General features: G+C 46.1%; 1 protein-coding gene across 2 annotated transcripts in view; it reads right to left on the reverse strand.

Annotated features, from left to right (window-relative positions):
* Window positions 1–5889: 5889 nt before the first annotated feature.
* The window catches only part of GRIN2A (glutamate receptor, ionotropic, N-methyl D-aspartate 2A), a 442009-nt gene continuing 430085 nt past the window's right edge, over window positions 5890–17813 (reverse strand). The window contains exons 11-13 of one of the 2 annotated variants that reach the window (XM_010850656.1): window positions 13481–13719; window positions 6517–7689; window positions 6153–6173 (exon numbers count right to left, since the gene is read on the reverse strand). In XM_010850656.1, the coding sequence (XP_010848958.1) occupies window positions 6153–6173; window positions 6517–7689; window positions 13481–13719 (1433 nt within the window). Of the gene's footprint in view, window positions 7690–13480; window positions 13720–17813 lie in introns of both variants that reach the window. The other variant, XM_010850655.1, reaches the window with a different exon arrangement.

The raw sequence follows: 17813 nt of genomic DNA on the forward strand, positions 1-17813 counted from the left end.
GGCATGATGCGGCAAGGACTGGAGAACTGAGAGGACCCAGATCCAAGCCTGCCTGTGCAAAATCAGAGAAGGGCGAGTCTGGTCACCTGATCAATGCTCCTAGGTGTCCCGAGTGCCGTCATGGATGGGTATCTCCAGGAACAACTATATTCTCTAAAGTTACTAGGAAGTAAGTCTAGGGAAGGGATTACCTGTTTTGTTTTTTTTTTATCATGGAATCACATACATTTTTATCTCCTGATGAAAACCATCATTTCCAGTTTTTTCATTTGGTCTGTGTTCTCGCTTGTCTTTCGTCCTTCGGCACTGAAGTTCTAGAAGGTGCTTATGGGACGAGACTGTACTTTCTATTCCCTTTGCCTCTCCTCCATCCCAAATTGGCCCTAAAAGGAGAATGGATACTTAGTCAGCTTCCATCAGCTAATCAAGGTCCTTTGTTCATCCTTGGCTAACGAGAAATGTAACAATATAACCTCAACGGTTACTGCCAGTTTTCATCTTTGGTTTGAGATTTTAAACTATATCCTGTTATCCACTCTTCCCAGGGAATAAGTCCCTGGAAAGAGGTTTCTCTTCTCCAGCACTCTGAGGCAAGGGGTTTTGGGGGAGCTTAAAGGAAAACCAAATTCAAAGAAGGGTGCATGGGTCTGTATAAGGCAAGAGGCAAAGACAGCCAGGTCAGTTCTGTGAGGTTTTCCAGCACTGATCCTAGAGGTGTTCAGGGGAACACTCTTGAGAGAAACCTAGGGATGAGATAGTCTGGAAAGGGGAACCAAGCTAGGACTTGGACCAGGAAGTCTTGGGTTCTAGACCTGACTCTGACATTGTCAACCTGACAGTCTAAAACAGATGACTACTGCCCCTTTGCAACTTCATTTTCTCTTAATTTTCCCATCTCCTTTCTCCTTGCCCCAAGTCTCGGTGCAGTTCTACAAGTTCTGTTTTTTTAGAACTCTTGTGGGCAGACACTGTTAACTGATACTATACTGAGTATTTAAGGGCACAGAAAGAGTGTGGGTGGGCAAAGAAGAGAAGGCGTTTAAACAGGAAACGCGCCCTTCAGCGGGTTTGCAGAAATCAGGTGCGTGTCCGTATCAGCACTGTCTTCTAGAGTAACAGTGAGCAGACTGCATCCCGTACCCCTAACCCCAGATATTTTTTATGTAAGGGGCCAAGAACTCCAACACACAAATGCCACTTGGGTTCTATTATCCTCCCTAGAACTGAGATTATTAAAAAAAAATAGTGCCTTCTTCACAGAAGTATCATCCCATCAATAACCAGCATGGGTTTTCCATGTGTTCATATCCTTATCATCATTTAAATTTTAACATAAACTTTACATTATATACAACTTTATTTGGATAATACACGTACGTGTAAATTGTAGAAAACAAGCATGTATATTATATACATGCGTACCCGAGCATTGATATTCACAGGATAAGTGCATTTGGACATCTCCGATCTCCATCAAGGGCCAAGCTGACCTCATCTGATACAATTAGATAGGAGCATACAACAATGTAAAGGGGTTGAATGCAAAAGGGCAACTGCATACTGGGGGAACTTGTCAAGTCAAAATTCCAGGTAACCTTTCATTAAACACTTCCAACACTGTTTACCAAGAGAAGATGGGGCATCTGGAAAGGTCTTATTTTGTCTCAAGGGAAAATAAACACTGCTTTTGGAATGCAAATTGCCTTGAACTCATATTAAATACCAACCACTGAGTTTAGCTTTCACCTATTAAGTTCGGGGAGTTTTTTTGTTGTTGGTTTTCCCCTTGAAGTCCAATTATGTCTGTTCTAGCTGCGCTTCATGCAAACAGGCACCATTTCAGAAGCAATTCATGTTCCCCTTTGAAGAATTCATAAACAACAGCTCTACACGAAGAAACAGTATAGGGTTTGCATAAAGTTAACGAATACATTCAGCTCTTCTGAAAGATATTTAGGTTTCTCAACTTAGTATTTATTTAGGTCTTAAACCCCGCAACGGATTTCAGTGCAAGGCATTGATTATATGACAACTGATTATTAAGGCTGGACTTTTTTAGGTTTAAATGAGATAAATTTTTAATCACCATTTAATTAACACCAACTTTTGCTTTTATTTTTGATTAGCAATTCCATTTGCAAAGAATTCGGGGCATTTGTCATTTCCTGAGAAAGATGCAGAATATTAAATACACATCAGGGGTAGACATATCAAATAGAATAAACAATGTTTGAACGCACGGCTGCCGTGAGTCTTTGACTAATTAACTGCCTTGGCTGGAGTCCCATTTAAGTGAAACTATTTCATTTGTAAACAAGGTGTAATTTTATTTTTTCTCCCCTGAAAATAAGTGTGAATTGATTTGACTGAGTTTGCTGCAAAGGATGAATGTTAATGCTTTTGTCGGAAAACCTAAGTACGAACGCTTCTCAGGCACCTTAACGAAACAGGGAAGAGAAAACCAGGTACGGTCCACGAGACAGTGCCGGCTAAAAGAATGCAATGCGATTTGCAAAGGACACAAGCATAATGAGTAGGACGATTGTAATCCCACGCCTCTCATGGAAGCCTCACTGGCAAAAAAGCAGACCCACTGACATCTCACCGTACAGAGCACTAAAACCTGGGATGCCCTAGGAACCTGCAGATGTAAGGATAATGGAAACAATTTTCCAGAAACCCAAAGGTTGCCCAGAGTAGACCCTGCATCCCAGAAGACTCTCCTTTTACACAGAACATTTTAAGTTGGTTGCACATGTGCACTATAACCTATCTGGGTCCTTCTCAAGTGGAGAAAACCATTAAGAGTTAATGTAGCATCACGACGGACACTGGCTTCGACTTTGAGTCAGACGAAACTCAGGCACGCCTTTGAGGTCAGAGATCCTGGATCCTCGGCATCAACAAATCTAAGGACTCAGAGCTGAGACGTGTCTGAGGAATCTTCTGTAATGGACCCATAGTTCAGGGCATCCCCTGTAATTCTTATCACCTCCTGTCCTGAAGGTGTGATTTACCTCTGGATGTTATACTCCTGCTACTCTTTCCCCAAAGAACCGAAAGACTTGGCTGGCCTTCTAATAGCCTGACATCACTATCTTTCAGTTGGAAAATGACCATCAATCAATGGTCGGTTGTCTTATGTTTGGGATCATCACTATTAGGCGTCAGTGAATCTATGGAGGAAGGAAATGATGTGTTTACTACATAGCATCCAATTCTAGCTATTTCTTTTTTAAAAAACCCTTTTGCTATTAGAGGAAGGGTATACTTTTTTCTCTTTTTTTGGCTACATTGCTGTCGATTCTTCCCAAAGCCATATATTTAGTTTCTATACCCAGAGAGGTATGGGGTTAACAGCAGAACTGATGTTGTTATTAGAAGAAGGCTTTTTGATCTATGGGGTCATTCCAAGTGTAATTCTTACTCTCCCTGGAGATCTCTGCCACCTTTGGCAGCTCCTTGGTTTTGAGGAGACACTGGAGAAAGACAGATAGCCTCTTTAGATTGGTGATATACCACAGCTATCTTCTGGGAAGACTTCAATTCATTTTGTGTCAAGACATGACACTTGTGAGGAAATGGAAGTGATCCTGGCTGGGGGCGTACAGGTCTGAAAAGCAGTGGAAGGCTAAAGGCAGAACATGGTAAAAGATGATACGATCATAGGTGTGCGTGAGAGTATAGATTGGGGGGCTATTCCGAGTTCTTTAATCTAGGCTTCTCCCTTGCTGGAGAAGCAAAGTTGCAACATCCAAACAATAAAATGCAACATTCAAGTGCATTCATCTTTGGTACCTTATCAGCCCCTTCTGCCTGTCCATCTCAAAGACTTCCACTGGCTCCCTCTGCCTCTCTCCCATGGACCCTGAACTTCTCAGCCACCACTTTTCATCATTATAGGAATATGGTAGATCAGGTGTCCTATCTCAAAGATGGAGCCATTCAATGAATCCTCAAGCTCTAAGAGAATTATTCCCGGCACCTGCCCACTCACAGGAAATCACTGCCTACAGGACAGAACACGGCGGGATTCTAAGACACGGGTTAACTTTTCAAGCTGTCATTCTGCCCCCTCCTCCAAGAGCCCAGGGCAAAATGCAGGAGGAAACCAGGGAATGTTCCAGCTAGTTTGCATTAGCCTAGGGCTTCTGTAACAGGACACCAACACAGATCCAGGGACCGTGCAAATCAGGTGGCTACTTACCCCAGACATCTCAGGGACATTCATGTATTTAAAACACGCTAATTACTAGATTTGAACTGTATAAAATATGTAATGAATGTTGTTTGTGGTTTTTATCGTGTTTAATTGTGTTTAATTTTTAAACTAGAAAATTGTTTTGGTGAAGTGTCGTAATATAACAACTTGCTTGTCATTTGCAGGGCCACACTGAATGCACAGGGTGGTGTGCTGAGATCTTCTCGTGTGTCAAGATTCCCCAGCCTTGCCCCCACAGTGGACAAAAATGAGTATCATTTCCTATCATTTTTGCACAGGTTTGAGGCAAGTGAGAAGGGAATGATGGAAGTGGCTCGGAAATGACAAATACCTTGAGGAATTTTGCGAGTTCTGTTGGTGCTGGTGAGGCAGTTGGCCTTCAACAGAGCGACTATTTCAGAAGAGAGGAATCACTCGTCCCACTAAAGATTATCCACAATTGGGAGGATGCTCAGGGTAGATACATGAGTGTCTCTCCTGTTTTGAAGGCTGTTGATTTAAGGAGGTTGGAGCGGGGACACGTGTCGGGCCGAATTTCAGAACGGGTTAAGGAAGATTGCCCTACAGCCACACTGGCCTTTAGCAAGACAGATGGCATTTTACTTCTTAGAGATCACAGCACACATGTGGCCGCTGGCACGTGCCCCCACACTCACCATGCTGGGAACAGCAACACACACTTAAACGTCACTGTGGCGATTCGGGGGACTGAACAAGTGAAGGTTCCTGGAGGGAGGGGGAGAGTAACAGATACTATACAACCCTGAGTCATCACCAGAGGAGGGGGAAACGCAAACTTACGTACACAGGAGTCTTCGGGATCAACTACAAGGGCCGCTGCGTCATAGACGGAAGATCCACACTTACGGTATTGAAGACACACGTGTGTGAGTCTGTGCAGCTCTGAGCAAGACCACCGAAGCCAAGGGTGAGAGAGTGTCTGTGAAACACACAAATGGACATCCAAAGAGACTCTTGTCGTTCTCTGCCTGAGGGTCCTCCTGGGCCTTTTACTCCATGTGTCTTGGAAATGGACTACGAGGAAGCTAGCAGAGTGAACCACGGACACGCGGGTTTGCTATCCTCTGGGGGAGCCTGGAGTTCTGGGTGGGGTTGGGCCGGGGCCATCAAGGGAGGCAGAACAATAAAGCTGAACTGCTTAGAAAGCCGAACTTCCTAATCTCTGGCACACTCCGTCTCGCTCCAGTGTGGATGCATTCTTGTTTTATTTTGTGACAGGTTTACACACATACCATATTGCTTATTCTGTATCAGAGAAACCGTGAGGCATTTCTGATGAGGAAATTACAGGGTGGGCTGGTCTTAATGGAATTTGGAATATAGGAAATCGTCACATGACCACTGGCATCCGATGCGTCATTATTGCGACATACCTGGTGGGCACGTCCAGGAGACTCGCCCTGGTGTGGATTGGTTTTTGGTTAAGGACTCACCTATCTGGGCTCTGGCGTGCTCAGCACACACCTCACAAGATTCCTTGAGTGGAAGACTACGGCTTGGAGCCATGTGCAAAAGAACCAACTGAAAAATACCTTCCTAAATCCTCTTCCTCTGGTCAGGGCACTACTGGGGCATCCATCATTTACCCGTCCAGACATTGGCCATTAGGTATGTTTCCCTATAAATATAAACATTAATGGAAGGTTTTAAACATCAGATTCGATACTAGGCATTTTCTTGTACACACGTCTATTGCTGCAGGAGTTTAAAACCCTGGGGGCAGAGTACATATTATTCTTATTTGCAGCATAAGGCATAACATGCTCTGAAATATACACGTCGCTATGGCCTCTACTGTCCCTGGAACAGTATGACGCCGTCGACCTCAAGGACGAGCGGAGATAGCCGTCATTCGCAGCCTGGGACGGCAGCGAGTGTTTGTAAGGGTCCGAGGGGCACCTCCCGATCACTAAGCGTTGGTCATCCCCGTAGGAGTGGAGGAAAGGGTTCTCGGAGGTGTGGTCCGGCAAGAGGGACTTGCTCCGCTTGCCGACCTCCAGGCCCTGGGGGAAAAGGGAACCCTTGTTCCCCGCGAGTTTGCTGGAGGGGACACTAAAGAGACTCCCGTACGGGTTTCCCTCCAGGAGTCGTTCGCGGTCCTTGAGGCTGATGCTCCGGGAGGGCCTGCTAGGGTCCACCTCCCTGGGTTTGTCGAGGATGTTATCGTAGGAGTGCTGCCGGCTGATCCTCAGCTTGTTCTTCTGGAGTTGGAGGGCGCTGTTCGGGGCCCAGTCCTGCTGGTAGACCTCCTCCTGGGCGGCGGGGTTCCCCGTCTCCTGAAGCATCTGGTCCTCGTCGATGTCGTAGAGGTTCCCCATCCGCAGGCAGGCGTCGCACTTGAAGGGGGACCGCACGGTGAAGTGGCCTGCGTAGGTGGGCAGGTTGGACAGGCAGCTCCGGCAGTGCGTGGAGTTCTGGCGGTACCGATCGCTGCCCTCGCTGTGCGGGGAGCTCTTGTCTTTCAGGCTGAAGTGCTTGGAGTAGAGTTTGTACGGCTCATTGTTGGGGAGCACGTCCTCCTCATGCAGGGCATTCCGGTTAAGGGGCAGCGTGGAATCCCCCTTGCGGAAGCTCTCGCTGCGCTCCTGGTAGGTGTCAGGGAAGTCCACGTTCTCGGGGAGGGCCATACTTTCTGCAAAGGAGGGTGGGTCGAGGTGGAAACTGGGCTCCTTCTCGCCATCGATGGTGTAGATCTTGTCCCTGGGCGAGCTCGCTTTGGTCTTCAGGTAGGAGCGCTCCGCCTCGCTGCAGTCCTTGGGGTACTTGGAGGCCATGGACCTCTTGAAGTTGTCCTTGGCCTTGTGGTTCTTATTGTTGTCAGGCTCCCGGTGGCACGTGGCCCGGCTTGACGTTTCAGAGACGTCTGAGTGGGCCACTTCTTCAGGAAGGTACCGAGGACTCTTCAGGGAGTGGGTCCTGTTCTCCACGGGCCCCTCGTCCCTCTGGGAGATGGGGTTCTGGGTCAGGGAGTCTTGGCGGATCGACTCCATTGATTTTTTCCAAAGCTGCCGGGGCCTGGAATTCCCTTTGGACTCCGTGCTGACAGCCACCTCCACTGTATTGGGGTTGGACTCATTGAGAGTCAGAGGATGCTGTCCCTGGAACACATAATTGTTGAGGTTGTCCTTGTGCCTGTTGGCCACGAAGGTCTGGAGTTCGTTCATGTTGTCCCCGAAGATGCTGTCTTTCCCCTGGAAGGACCGGTTGTCTGAGTAGACCAGGTTGCCCTTATCTGAAACCATGTCCACGATGAGGGAGCCTCGTTGGATGAAGTCCGCAGCTCTCTTGGGGGAATCCATCCTTGAGGAGTTCATGTTGGACAAGTTGGAGATGTTTTTGGCAGATCGAAGGAGTTTTAACATGTTGCTCTGGGATCCGGTCAGGTTGAAGTCCGGAGACTTCTTCTTTTCTTCAATGTGCACTCCGTGAATGCAGCTGTAGATGCCCTGTGGGGAGGAATGGAAAACACCATTAGCGGCATCGGGGACATGAAATCGTGTCACACCTGAACTCTATCTGCAAAGGAGAGACATAGGCGCCCTGGAGAAACAGTGAAATGCAACCTGAATCTTGATAACGTTCTTAAGTGTATGAGACCAGTGGCAGAGCATCAGACTTTCCTTGTCTCTCTCTCTGATTATCTGATTTAGATTATCAAGATTATCTGACACTTTTGCCAATAGTCATACATGGAATTTGAGGAAAAAATATCCTCTAATCCTCATACAACTGGGCTTCCCAGGTGGAGCAGTAGTAAGAATCTGCCTGCAATGCAGGAGATGTAGGTTTGATCCCTGGTTTGGGAAGATCCCCTGGAGTAGGAAATGGCAACCCACTCCAGTATTCTTGACTGAGAAATCCCATGGACAGAAGAGTCTGGGGGGCTAGAATCCATGTGGTCACAAAGAGTCAGACACGACTTAGAGACTGAATAACAACAACCTAAACGGAACAATCAGGTCCAGGCTTTAGCGTTTGACCTGGTTCTCCTGAGACTGACAGGGGTCTGGCCCAAGAAGGGGGTTGTGAAAGGGATGCAGAAGCTGCTGCTGACTCTGGGGTAAACTCGTGGGAAGGATGTGTGAGAAGTGTGGACTCTGATGACAGCGGCCCATTGATCCCCACGGTAGGGATGCTCAGAACCCATAGGGATGCTCATGTAACTGTGACAGCCACCACTGTTTGCCCTCCTGCATCTTTCTTGTTTTCTAGAGACAGTCTCCACTGCGTCAAGAGTAAACAGCAAAGCCTACAGTTGTGTGTTTGAGCATCTCTTCCTCCGACCTCTCCACCCCAGGCTGCAGGATGAAGGCTGCCCAGGACAAGGTGATGGACCTTCTCACCTTCCTGCAGTCTTGCCTCTCGTCTCCTTCTCTAGGCCCTGAGTGGTCTCTTTCCCTGCCAGGAGGCAGCGTCTCCTTTTTGTTTCTGAGGCTGCTGGATGTCAAAATGTACAAACGTGTATTTCACATAGAGCAGGGCTTTTGAATCTTTTATGCTAACTTAAGCTTTCCCTGACCAATTCGGTGATGTAATAGTCTCATATGCTAACCCAGAGGGACTCTGCTATATTGGGTGAAAATCAGTGTGTCTCCTACATGTCTGAATCAGCCAAGATCAGAGCCTTTTCTTCCTGTTGTTAGCACTGTGAGAACATTAGCTTTTACATGTTTTTCTAACTTTGCAATTTTATTTTAATGAGCTTCTGTCTCCCTTTTAGAGATTTTGAGAACTCGCCTCCAACCTCCCCCATCAGAGTGGTGTACTCCCACCTGCCGAGATGAGCTCGTTGTCTCTGTATTTGCAGGAGGCCCTCAGAAGCGGCTGGGGAGCTGAGCAATGTTTCAAGGGCTGGGAGGGTGGTGGCTGACTGCTTTTTCTCATCCCTGGTTTCCCCTGGGGCTCACATGACACAGCTAAGGCAGTTCCCAGGTGCAGATCAGCCTGGCAAAGCCTCGGGAAGGAGTCAACATGATGGGGGCCTGTACCCCAGGTTGGGTTGGTGGGGGTTCTCCAACTGAGTTGACTCATTTTCCAGATGGGCTGATGGGGAGGTGCGAGTGTGTATTACAGAAGGGTGGGAAGAGTCAGAGGCCAGAAGCCCACTGGAGATGAGCCCCAGCATCATCTGTTACTAGCTCTGCAACCTTGGCTATGTCACTACATCTTTTTGAGCCTCAACTCCCACATCTGTAAAATGGGAATCATACACTCTAAGGTGGATGTCAGGGCAAGATCTGAAAATGCAAGCAGAGCACCTCACATGGACGGGGCTCTGTGAATGCGAGTGGGTGAGCTGCTCTATCATTCCCATTGTGCCCCTCCTGCTTGTCACCCCTCCCCTCTGTCCTCTCACACAGTGGCCCCATGATCAGAGCTGTAGGAAATGGGTGCTACCCTTTACTACTGCACATTAGCTCTGGAAAGTCATCATGGCTTTCTGATTCCATATGCTGCCCAAACCCTACCTTGGAAGGCAAATCCCTGGGCTGGGGTTTCTTTCTTCCCTGCAGAGGTCTTCCTTTCCTCCTCTCTAGTATTCATAGACTCCAGCTATCTTTTATGGCTTGTGTAAGTGATATGCTCTCTCGGCCCCACGATGGGTTCAGATGAAGGGAGCACTGCAGACTCAACATGCTGTTCCAGACAACTGGCTCTGTCCATCCTCCAACTCCCAGAGGACCCTGACCACTCAGAACATTCTCAGTGGGGCCTGAGGACGACTGTCCTCCTTGGTTCCTTGGCACCTGGGTCTGATGCCTAAAGTTTCTGGTATCCTCTGCTTATTTGTGTCCCCCCAGCCTTCCAATTCATGTATTGAGATTCCAGCTCCCAAAGGTGATGTATTAATAGTAGGTAGGTGCTTAGGTCATGAGGTCCAAGGTGGGGCCTTTGGAAGGAGCACTTCTTATAAAAGAGACTCACAGAGCCCCTTCATTCCTTCAACACATGGGGACATCTGCAACATAGAAGAGGGCCCTCACCCCACCATGCTGACACCCTGATCTAGGATGTCCAGCTTCCAGAACTGTGAGTGTCACATTTTTATTGTTGATGAGGCACCCAGCATGTGGTAATTTGTTAGAGCAGCTGGAATGGCCCAAGACTATTGTTGTTATTTGCTCAGTTGTGTCTGATTCTTTTGCGACCCCATGAACTGTAGCCACACGAGGCTCCTCTGTCCATGGAATTCTCCAGGCAAGAATACTACAGTGGCTTGCCATTTCCTCCTCCAGAGCATCTTCCCGACCCAGGGATCGAACCTCTGTCTCCCGCACCTCCTGCATTGGCAGATGGATTCTTTACCACTGAGCCACCTGGGAAGCCCCGGCTAAGACGGTGTACCACTTGTATTCTGTCGTCCCCACTGCAGGCCAGCCAAAAGCTGCCTCAAGCTCTCCTCTGAGCTCTCTGGAAGGATATCATGCTTTCCACCTCCTTTGTCTCTGGCTTTGCCATGTCTCCCATTCCTCACATCTCAGGAGACAACCGTAGCGGTTCTCTTTGCTGATGACAGTGAATATTTTTTTTTTTTTTATAATGAAAAGGACAGTGTTTTGGAGAGGAAACAAAAGTTAAAAGCATCCCACAGAAGAGAGGATGCCTTTTTTGTAAGTCATAATGGACAAAAGTCACAGCTATGGGAGAAGCTTGGTTCTAATGTAAAATAAATGACTCTCTGAGTTCTGGCCTCTGCCCTTGGCCATTGCAAAAGGGCAGGCATCTCAGGTTTGTGTCCCGTGGGACATGGGGTCCTCTCTCCACTAGGGAGGGGGAGATGGAAGTTCAGGTCCTGGCTTGTCAAGGACACAACACAGCAGTGCTGCATTGAGTTCCTCCTTCATGCCTGTCCCTCAAGAGGCTTGGAACGGGAGGAGTGAGGGGTTTAGTTCATTTCTCAGACTAACAGTCCTCACTTGGCTTCCTTAATGATATCTCGGACAGAAGGAGAGCTCTTTCAAAAACAAGCAGAATTTACAAGTAAAGGCAATTGTGTGCATTTGCTCATGGCAATCCCAGAATCATTTAGATATGGAAAGCCTTCAGTAATTGGCAGAGAGAATTAGCTTAAAGTTGGCTTAATACCTAGCTACATGCATGCACATTGTTATTTTTAAACAATCTGTGTGTTTAGATGCCATCAAGCTAATTAGGAAATATGTATTTGCATAGAACTCAAGTTTAGTTGCCACTGAATGGAGAAAATAAATCCTCCTGACTAAGCCTGTGTGTACCTTCTGGATCTCTAAAAACCACCAAACCCCAAGAACACATAAATTCCTCTTTAAATGATTGTTTTCCCAGTAAACATTAGCATCTAAAACTAGATGCTTCTAACTACATATTTTTCACCATGTTTCAAACCTTAATTTGTTCAATTCTTTCAGAGTAAAACAAATTCCAAGGCGAGTAAATGGGAGAAATAGATAAATAGACGGATGGATAAATGAATGAATGGATGGACGGATGGATGGACAGACAGATGACATTGATTATCAGATAGATAGATAATATTATACTGCGTTGGGAGATCAGTGAACAATATGTATGTGTGTAAAGTGAAAGTGTTTGTGTCAGTTGCGTCTAACTCTGTGACCCCATGGAAGGTAGCCCACCAGGCTCCTCTGTCCATGGCATTCTCCAGGCAAGAATACTGGAGTGGGTTGCCATTTCCTTCTCCAGGGGATCTTCCTGACCCAAGAATTGAACCTGGGTCTCCTACATGGCAGGCAGGTTCTTTACCATCTGAGCCACCAGGGAAGCCCCCTATACTGTGCTGGAAGATCAGTAAACGATACATGTATATGCTTTTATCTGATGCAAGTACGCGACTAGCTTGTGTTGAACAGATAAACGCCGTTCAGTTGTGTGCATATATATCTGTGTGGTATGATTTGCACCAAATCTCTTATTTCGCTTGTATTTGATGTCTGTTGCTTGTGTAAGACTGTGGGCTCAGGCTGTTACTACACCACCTAGAGTCAGATCCTGGCTCCGGCAAGGCTGAGCGGTGTTGGGTAATTCCTCCTAACCTTATAACTGTGAGTTTCCCCAACTCTAGGACCATATCAGTACGGACCTCATAGAAGTGGTTTGTAGGTTAAATGAGAGGAAGAGTATAAAATCCTTCCGTGGTGCCTGGGAAATAAATGTGTCCCCCAGATAGAAGCACTTTCCACGACCGTCATTGTGATGAATGCATCTCACCATGTACCTGTGTACGGCCACACACACGTGTCATGCTGTGCAGCACGCAAGGAGATTTCTGTGGCTTGCACATGAGTGCACTGACTACGGCATGCGTAGTCTGCGCTGCTGTTTACGTCGGGCTGAACGTGTATTTTGTTTTCTGTTTGAAGTGTGTGCGTTTTCTCATGGTTCTTCAAGCCTCGGTTTCATTTCAGGCTCTGTTGCATCAAATGTATTCTTGTGGTTTGTTATCTGTGTACACACATGGCATTGCATCGTGATTCTGTTTGGTCACATGTGATCTCATTGAAGGCATGCAAATGTTGTAGCATGCTGCACAGGAATTTTAATAACATCCTAGAGCATATCCGGGTGCTCATCAGGGAGGCCGCTGACAGGCTGTGCTTAGCCCATGTGTTTTGGTGTTTTTTTCTAGTTTTCAATGGAATTAGTTACTAGCATTTAAAAATTGAGGGACATCCCTGGTCGTCCAGTGGTAAAGAGTCCCCACTTCTGTTGCAGGGGGCACGGGTTTGATCCCTGGTTGGGGAAATAAGATCCTGCCTGGCTCACAGTACAACCAAAAAATTTTAAATAAAAATGGAAAGTTTTCCTGTATAATCAGATGGCCATTTTCTCCTATAAAAACTGAAAATTGGCCTTGCCTTCCGCTAAGACCATCCTCAGCAAGAGCAGAGAATGATCATCTCCTTTGGGTTTGCCACACTCTGTCATATTTTACCACAGTCCCCATTGCTCTCTCTCCTTGACACCCAGGCTCAGCTGCTATTTTTCATTCCATTTGTGCTATTTTTCTCAGGCCCGGCCTGCCTTATTCATTCACCTTCCATTTCTGGCTTGCACGGTCGTCTGGCTCATGACCACAGAACCCAGTGCCCTTTCCACACATCCGAGAAGGGATGGTGAGTGAGGGGAGGGTGTGCAGACCCCCCACCCCCTGCCCAGGGGTCCCAAAGCACTCTGGGTGCCCCCGTGCTTTTCTGGACCTGCCTGCTGCAGAGAGAAGAAACCATCGGGGATACTGACCCTGCTGATGGAGAAGAGCAGGCCCGGCCGGTCGGAGCAGACGCCCGTGAAGCAGAAGCGCAGCTTCCAGTAGAAGAGATGCTCCCAGATGAAGGTGATGAGGCTGAGCGCCATGGCGGCCGCCAGCATGTAGAACACGCCCGCCATGTTGTCGATGTCCAGCTGGCTGCTCATCACCTCGTTCTTCTCGTTGTGGCAGATCCCCGTGAGCCACAGCGTCTCCAGCTCCTCCATCTCCCCTGGATGGAAGACAAGAGCCACAGGCAGTGAGGAGCAGGGCCCGCGCCACGGGGCGGACACCCCTGCGCTTACGGCAGACACGTGTGACTTACAGCTGCACAACCTCAAGGGGAGGGACTGAGCTCCGCATTCACTCCCTGGTCAGCTGAAGATAACGATGGCAATACCTATGTAGCATCGTTGTAGGAGAATGAACTGAGATCCTGTCTAGAGAGAATTTGGCGTAGTCCCTGAATCTCTCTCTCTTTTTTTGGTCATTATTATAATGTTCTTCTCACCCTGCTTCTGAGCCACCCTGGTGGCTCAGACAGTAAAGAATCCACCTGCAATGCAGGAAACCTGGGTTCAATCCCTGGATTGGGAAGATCCTCTGGGGAGGAGGGCATGGCAAAACCTACTCCAGTATTCTTGCCTGGAGAATCCCATGTAAGGAGGAGACTGTTGGGCTACAGTCCATGGGGTTGCAAAGAGCCAGACACAACTGAGTGACTAAGCACACAGCACCCTGCTTTTCTGTATCCCCACCCCCAACACCCACCCAAGCCTAGAACAGGACATGGGATAAGCTGGCGGTAGGCGGCCGTGGGAAGACTTGCATTCTTGTCATGACTCCATCACTGACTGGCTGTGTTACCTCAGAGCCAGAGTGATCCTGTCCGTGAAACGGGTGGAATAATAGTGCATACTCCCTGCAGTTCTAGGGAAGATCAAAGGAGCTCACATATGCAAAATTCTTAAATGTAGTGCCTGGCTCCTGGTAAGTTCTCCTAAATATTAGCCTGCAAGGGTTGTTGTCCAGGAAGCACCCAGCACAGAGCCTGGTACACGTTTGTACAGGAAGTATACACCAGTCATTTCTTTGTTTAGAGCATCAAAGATTATTCCCAAAAGTCACCTCAAGCAAGGTACTTAGGGCATGGAGTGTTCCTTGCAAAGAAACAACTCAATCGCTTCTAAAGGGCCCCTTGCAAACTACATACTTCCCCACTTTGGCAGGCAACTGAAAAAGCAGGTGGGGTTTTCAATGGAGAAAAAAAAAAAAGCATTATTTTGTCTCTCTTTTATGTGTATTTTATCCAGTTGCCATTTAGGAGGAAATTCTCTGGTCTAAATGTCTAGTAATTATACTAACTGTCTAGCAATTCACTAACCATTGTGCTTAGACTATGATTCAGGCCTTTAAAAGTTATCCTTCAAAAACAGTGAAAATCAAAAAAGATGCCTAGAATGTTAAGTGAAGAGTAGGACTAATATTGTATATGCATGTGATCTCTAAGATATAAAAGATAGACATATAGGATTAAGAAATACAAATGACTATGTATAAAATAGGTCCACAGCAAGGATATATTGTACAGCACAGGGGAATGTAGCCATTATTTTGTAATAGCTTTAAGTGGAGTATAATCTATAAAAATATTGAATCATTACATTGTACACTTTAATATAACATTGTAAATCAACTATGCTTCAATAAAAAAAAAAAAACACTTGCAGAGAAAAATAAAGAAATGCTCAAAATGTCTTTCTTTGAAGAGATTAATCATAATTATTGCCTTCACACTGCTCTCTTTAAGTTTTATGAAATGTGTATATATTGCTTTTTGTTTGTTCTCACTGTTGAAACACTTGCCTGAACACAGAAACCGAAGGTGCCGCTTATTTTTCTTAGACCTTTTGGAGATGTTATTAAGTATCCTTCTGACCTAGATGGTAATTGTTGAGAGGTCAGCTCATCATGTATTTATCATTACTTTCTATGCAATCTATATTTTCTCTCTAATTGCTTTTGAGAATTTCATTCTGTCTGTGTGTGGAATCTAGGTGTGGATATGTTTTATTTGTTCTGCTCCAGACTCTGTGATTCTTCAATCTGATGACTCATAACTTTAATTTTGGAAGCATTTCACCCTTCATTGCTTTGACTATTAACTTTCCCCATCTTTTAAAAAATTAACAGACTTTATTTTTTAGAATAGTTTTAAACTTAGAGAAAAACTGAGCAGAAAGTGGAATCCCCATACAGTCCCTCTTCCCATTCCTCTTGGTTTCCCCTATTAACATCTGGCATTGATGTGATATATTTTTATAACTTATGAGCCAAATACATTATCATGGACTAAAGTCCATAGTTTATATTGACTACCCTGGTAGCTCAGCAGCTGGTAAAGAATCCGCCTGCAATTCAAGAGACCCGGTTCGATTCTTGGGTTGGGAAGATCCCCTGGAGAAGGGAAAGGCTACCCACTTCAGTATTCCTGGGCTCCCCTGGTTGGCTCAGCTGGTAAAGAATCCACCTGCAATGTGGGAGACCTGGGTTCGATCCCTGGGTTGGGACAATCCCCAGGAGATGGGAACAGCTACCCACTCCAGTATTCTGGCCTGGAGAACTCCATGGACTATTCCATGGGGTCACAAAGGGTCGGACACTCCCGAGTAACTTTCACTTCACTTCACTTCACATGGTTTATATTAGGGTTCAATCTCTGTGTTGTACAATTCTCTGGGTTTTGCCAATGCTTAACATCATGTATCCATCAAGACAGTATCATGCAGAATAGTTTCACTGCCTTAAACATCCTCTGTGATCCAACTGTTCATCCCCCATCACCCCTCATCCCACCCCCTGGGAACCATTGATCTTCTGTCTCTACAGTTTCGCCTTTTCCAGAACATCATATAGTTGGAACCATATACTGTGCAGCCTTTTCAGACAAACTTCTTTCTCTTAACAAGATGCATTGAAAGTTCCTCCATATCTTTCCCTGGGTTTATGGACCTCTTCTTTTTATCTCTAAGCCATATTCTACTGCATGGACATATAGTTTGTTTATCCACTGGCATCACTGACTCGATGGGCATGAGTCTCAGTGAACTCCGGGAGTTGGTGATGGACAGGGAGGCCTGGCGTGCTACAATTGATGGGGTCGCAAAGAGTCAGACACGACTGAGCGACTGATCTGATCTGATCTGATCTGATCCATTCAACTACTGAAGGATATGGGGCTTCCCAGGTTGCTCAGTGGTTAAAGAATCCACCTGCAATGCGGGAGACCCAGGAGATGCTGGTTCAATCCGTGGGTGAGGAAGGTCCCCTGGAGAAGGGAATGGCAACCCACTCTAGTATTCTTGCCTGGAAAGTCTCATGAACAGAGGAGCCTGGTGGGCTACAGTGCATGGGGTTGCAAAGAGTCGGGAACGACTGAAGCGACTGGGCACACATGCATGCACTGAGGGATATCTTGGTTGTTTCCAAGCTTGGACATTTATGAAAGAAACATAAACATTCATGTTTAAGTTTCTATGAGGATATAAGTTTTCAACTCATTTGGGTAAATACCTAAGGGCATTATCAGTGACTATATCATAAGACTATATCTAGCCTTCTTGGAATCTGCCAGTCTTTCAAAATGACTGTACCATTTCCCACTCCCACCAGCAATGAATGAGGCTCCTGTTCATATAATACATCCTCACCAGCACTGATTTTCTTTTGGATTTTGACCATTCCAATAAGGTGTGTATCCACATTGTTTTAATTTGCAAATCCTTAATTTGCAAGTCCTTTGCAAATCCTTAACATGATAATCTTATCTTCAGAAAATTTTGTTTAAAATACTCTAGATGGGGACTTCCCTGGTGGTCCTGTATTTGGGACTCCATGCTCCCAATGCAGAGGACATGGGTTCAATCCGAGGGCAGGAAACTAAGATCCTACATGCCACATGGCTCCTTAAAAAAATCCTAATCAGCTACTTTTAAATTCTGTTTAAAAACATTCTAGACATTCTCATTCTATCCTCTAGGTTGTTAACTTTGTTTTCATGTTTTTCATTCCTTCATTGTTCTGTCTTGCATTTATCGGATTCCCACAGATCTATTTTCCAGTTCATTTATTCCTTCATTGGTAATATTTGACTTTATGTTTTCATTTTTAATCTATTTTAATTGTGACATTCATTTGGTGCTTTTAAAATTTTGCCTGTTCCTTTTGTCCTAATGCCCTACTCTTCAGTTATGACTTTGAAAACTTTTATACATTTTGGAATTTCAAACCTATAGTCTTTCAGATTATTCTCAGCCCCATATCCCC

The sequence above is a fragment of the Bison bison genome, unplaced genomic scaffold (assembly GCF_000754665.1).
Source record: "Bison bison bison isolate TAMUID 2011002044 unplaced genomic scaffold, Bison_UMD1.0 scf7180017864293, whole genome shotgun sequence".
NCBI lineage: Eukaryota > Metazoa > Chordata > Mammalia > Artiodactyla > Bovidae > Bison > Bison bison.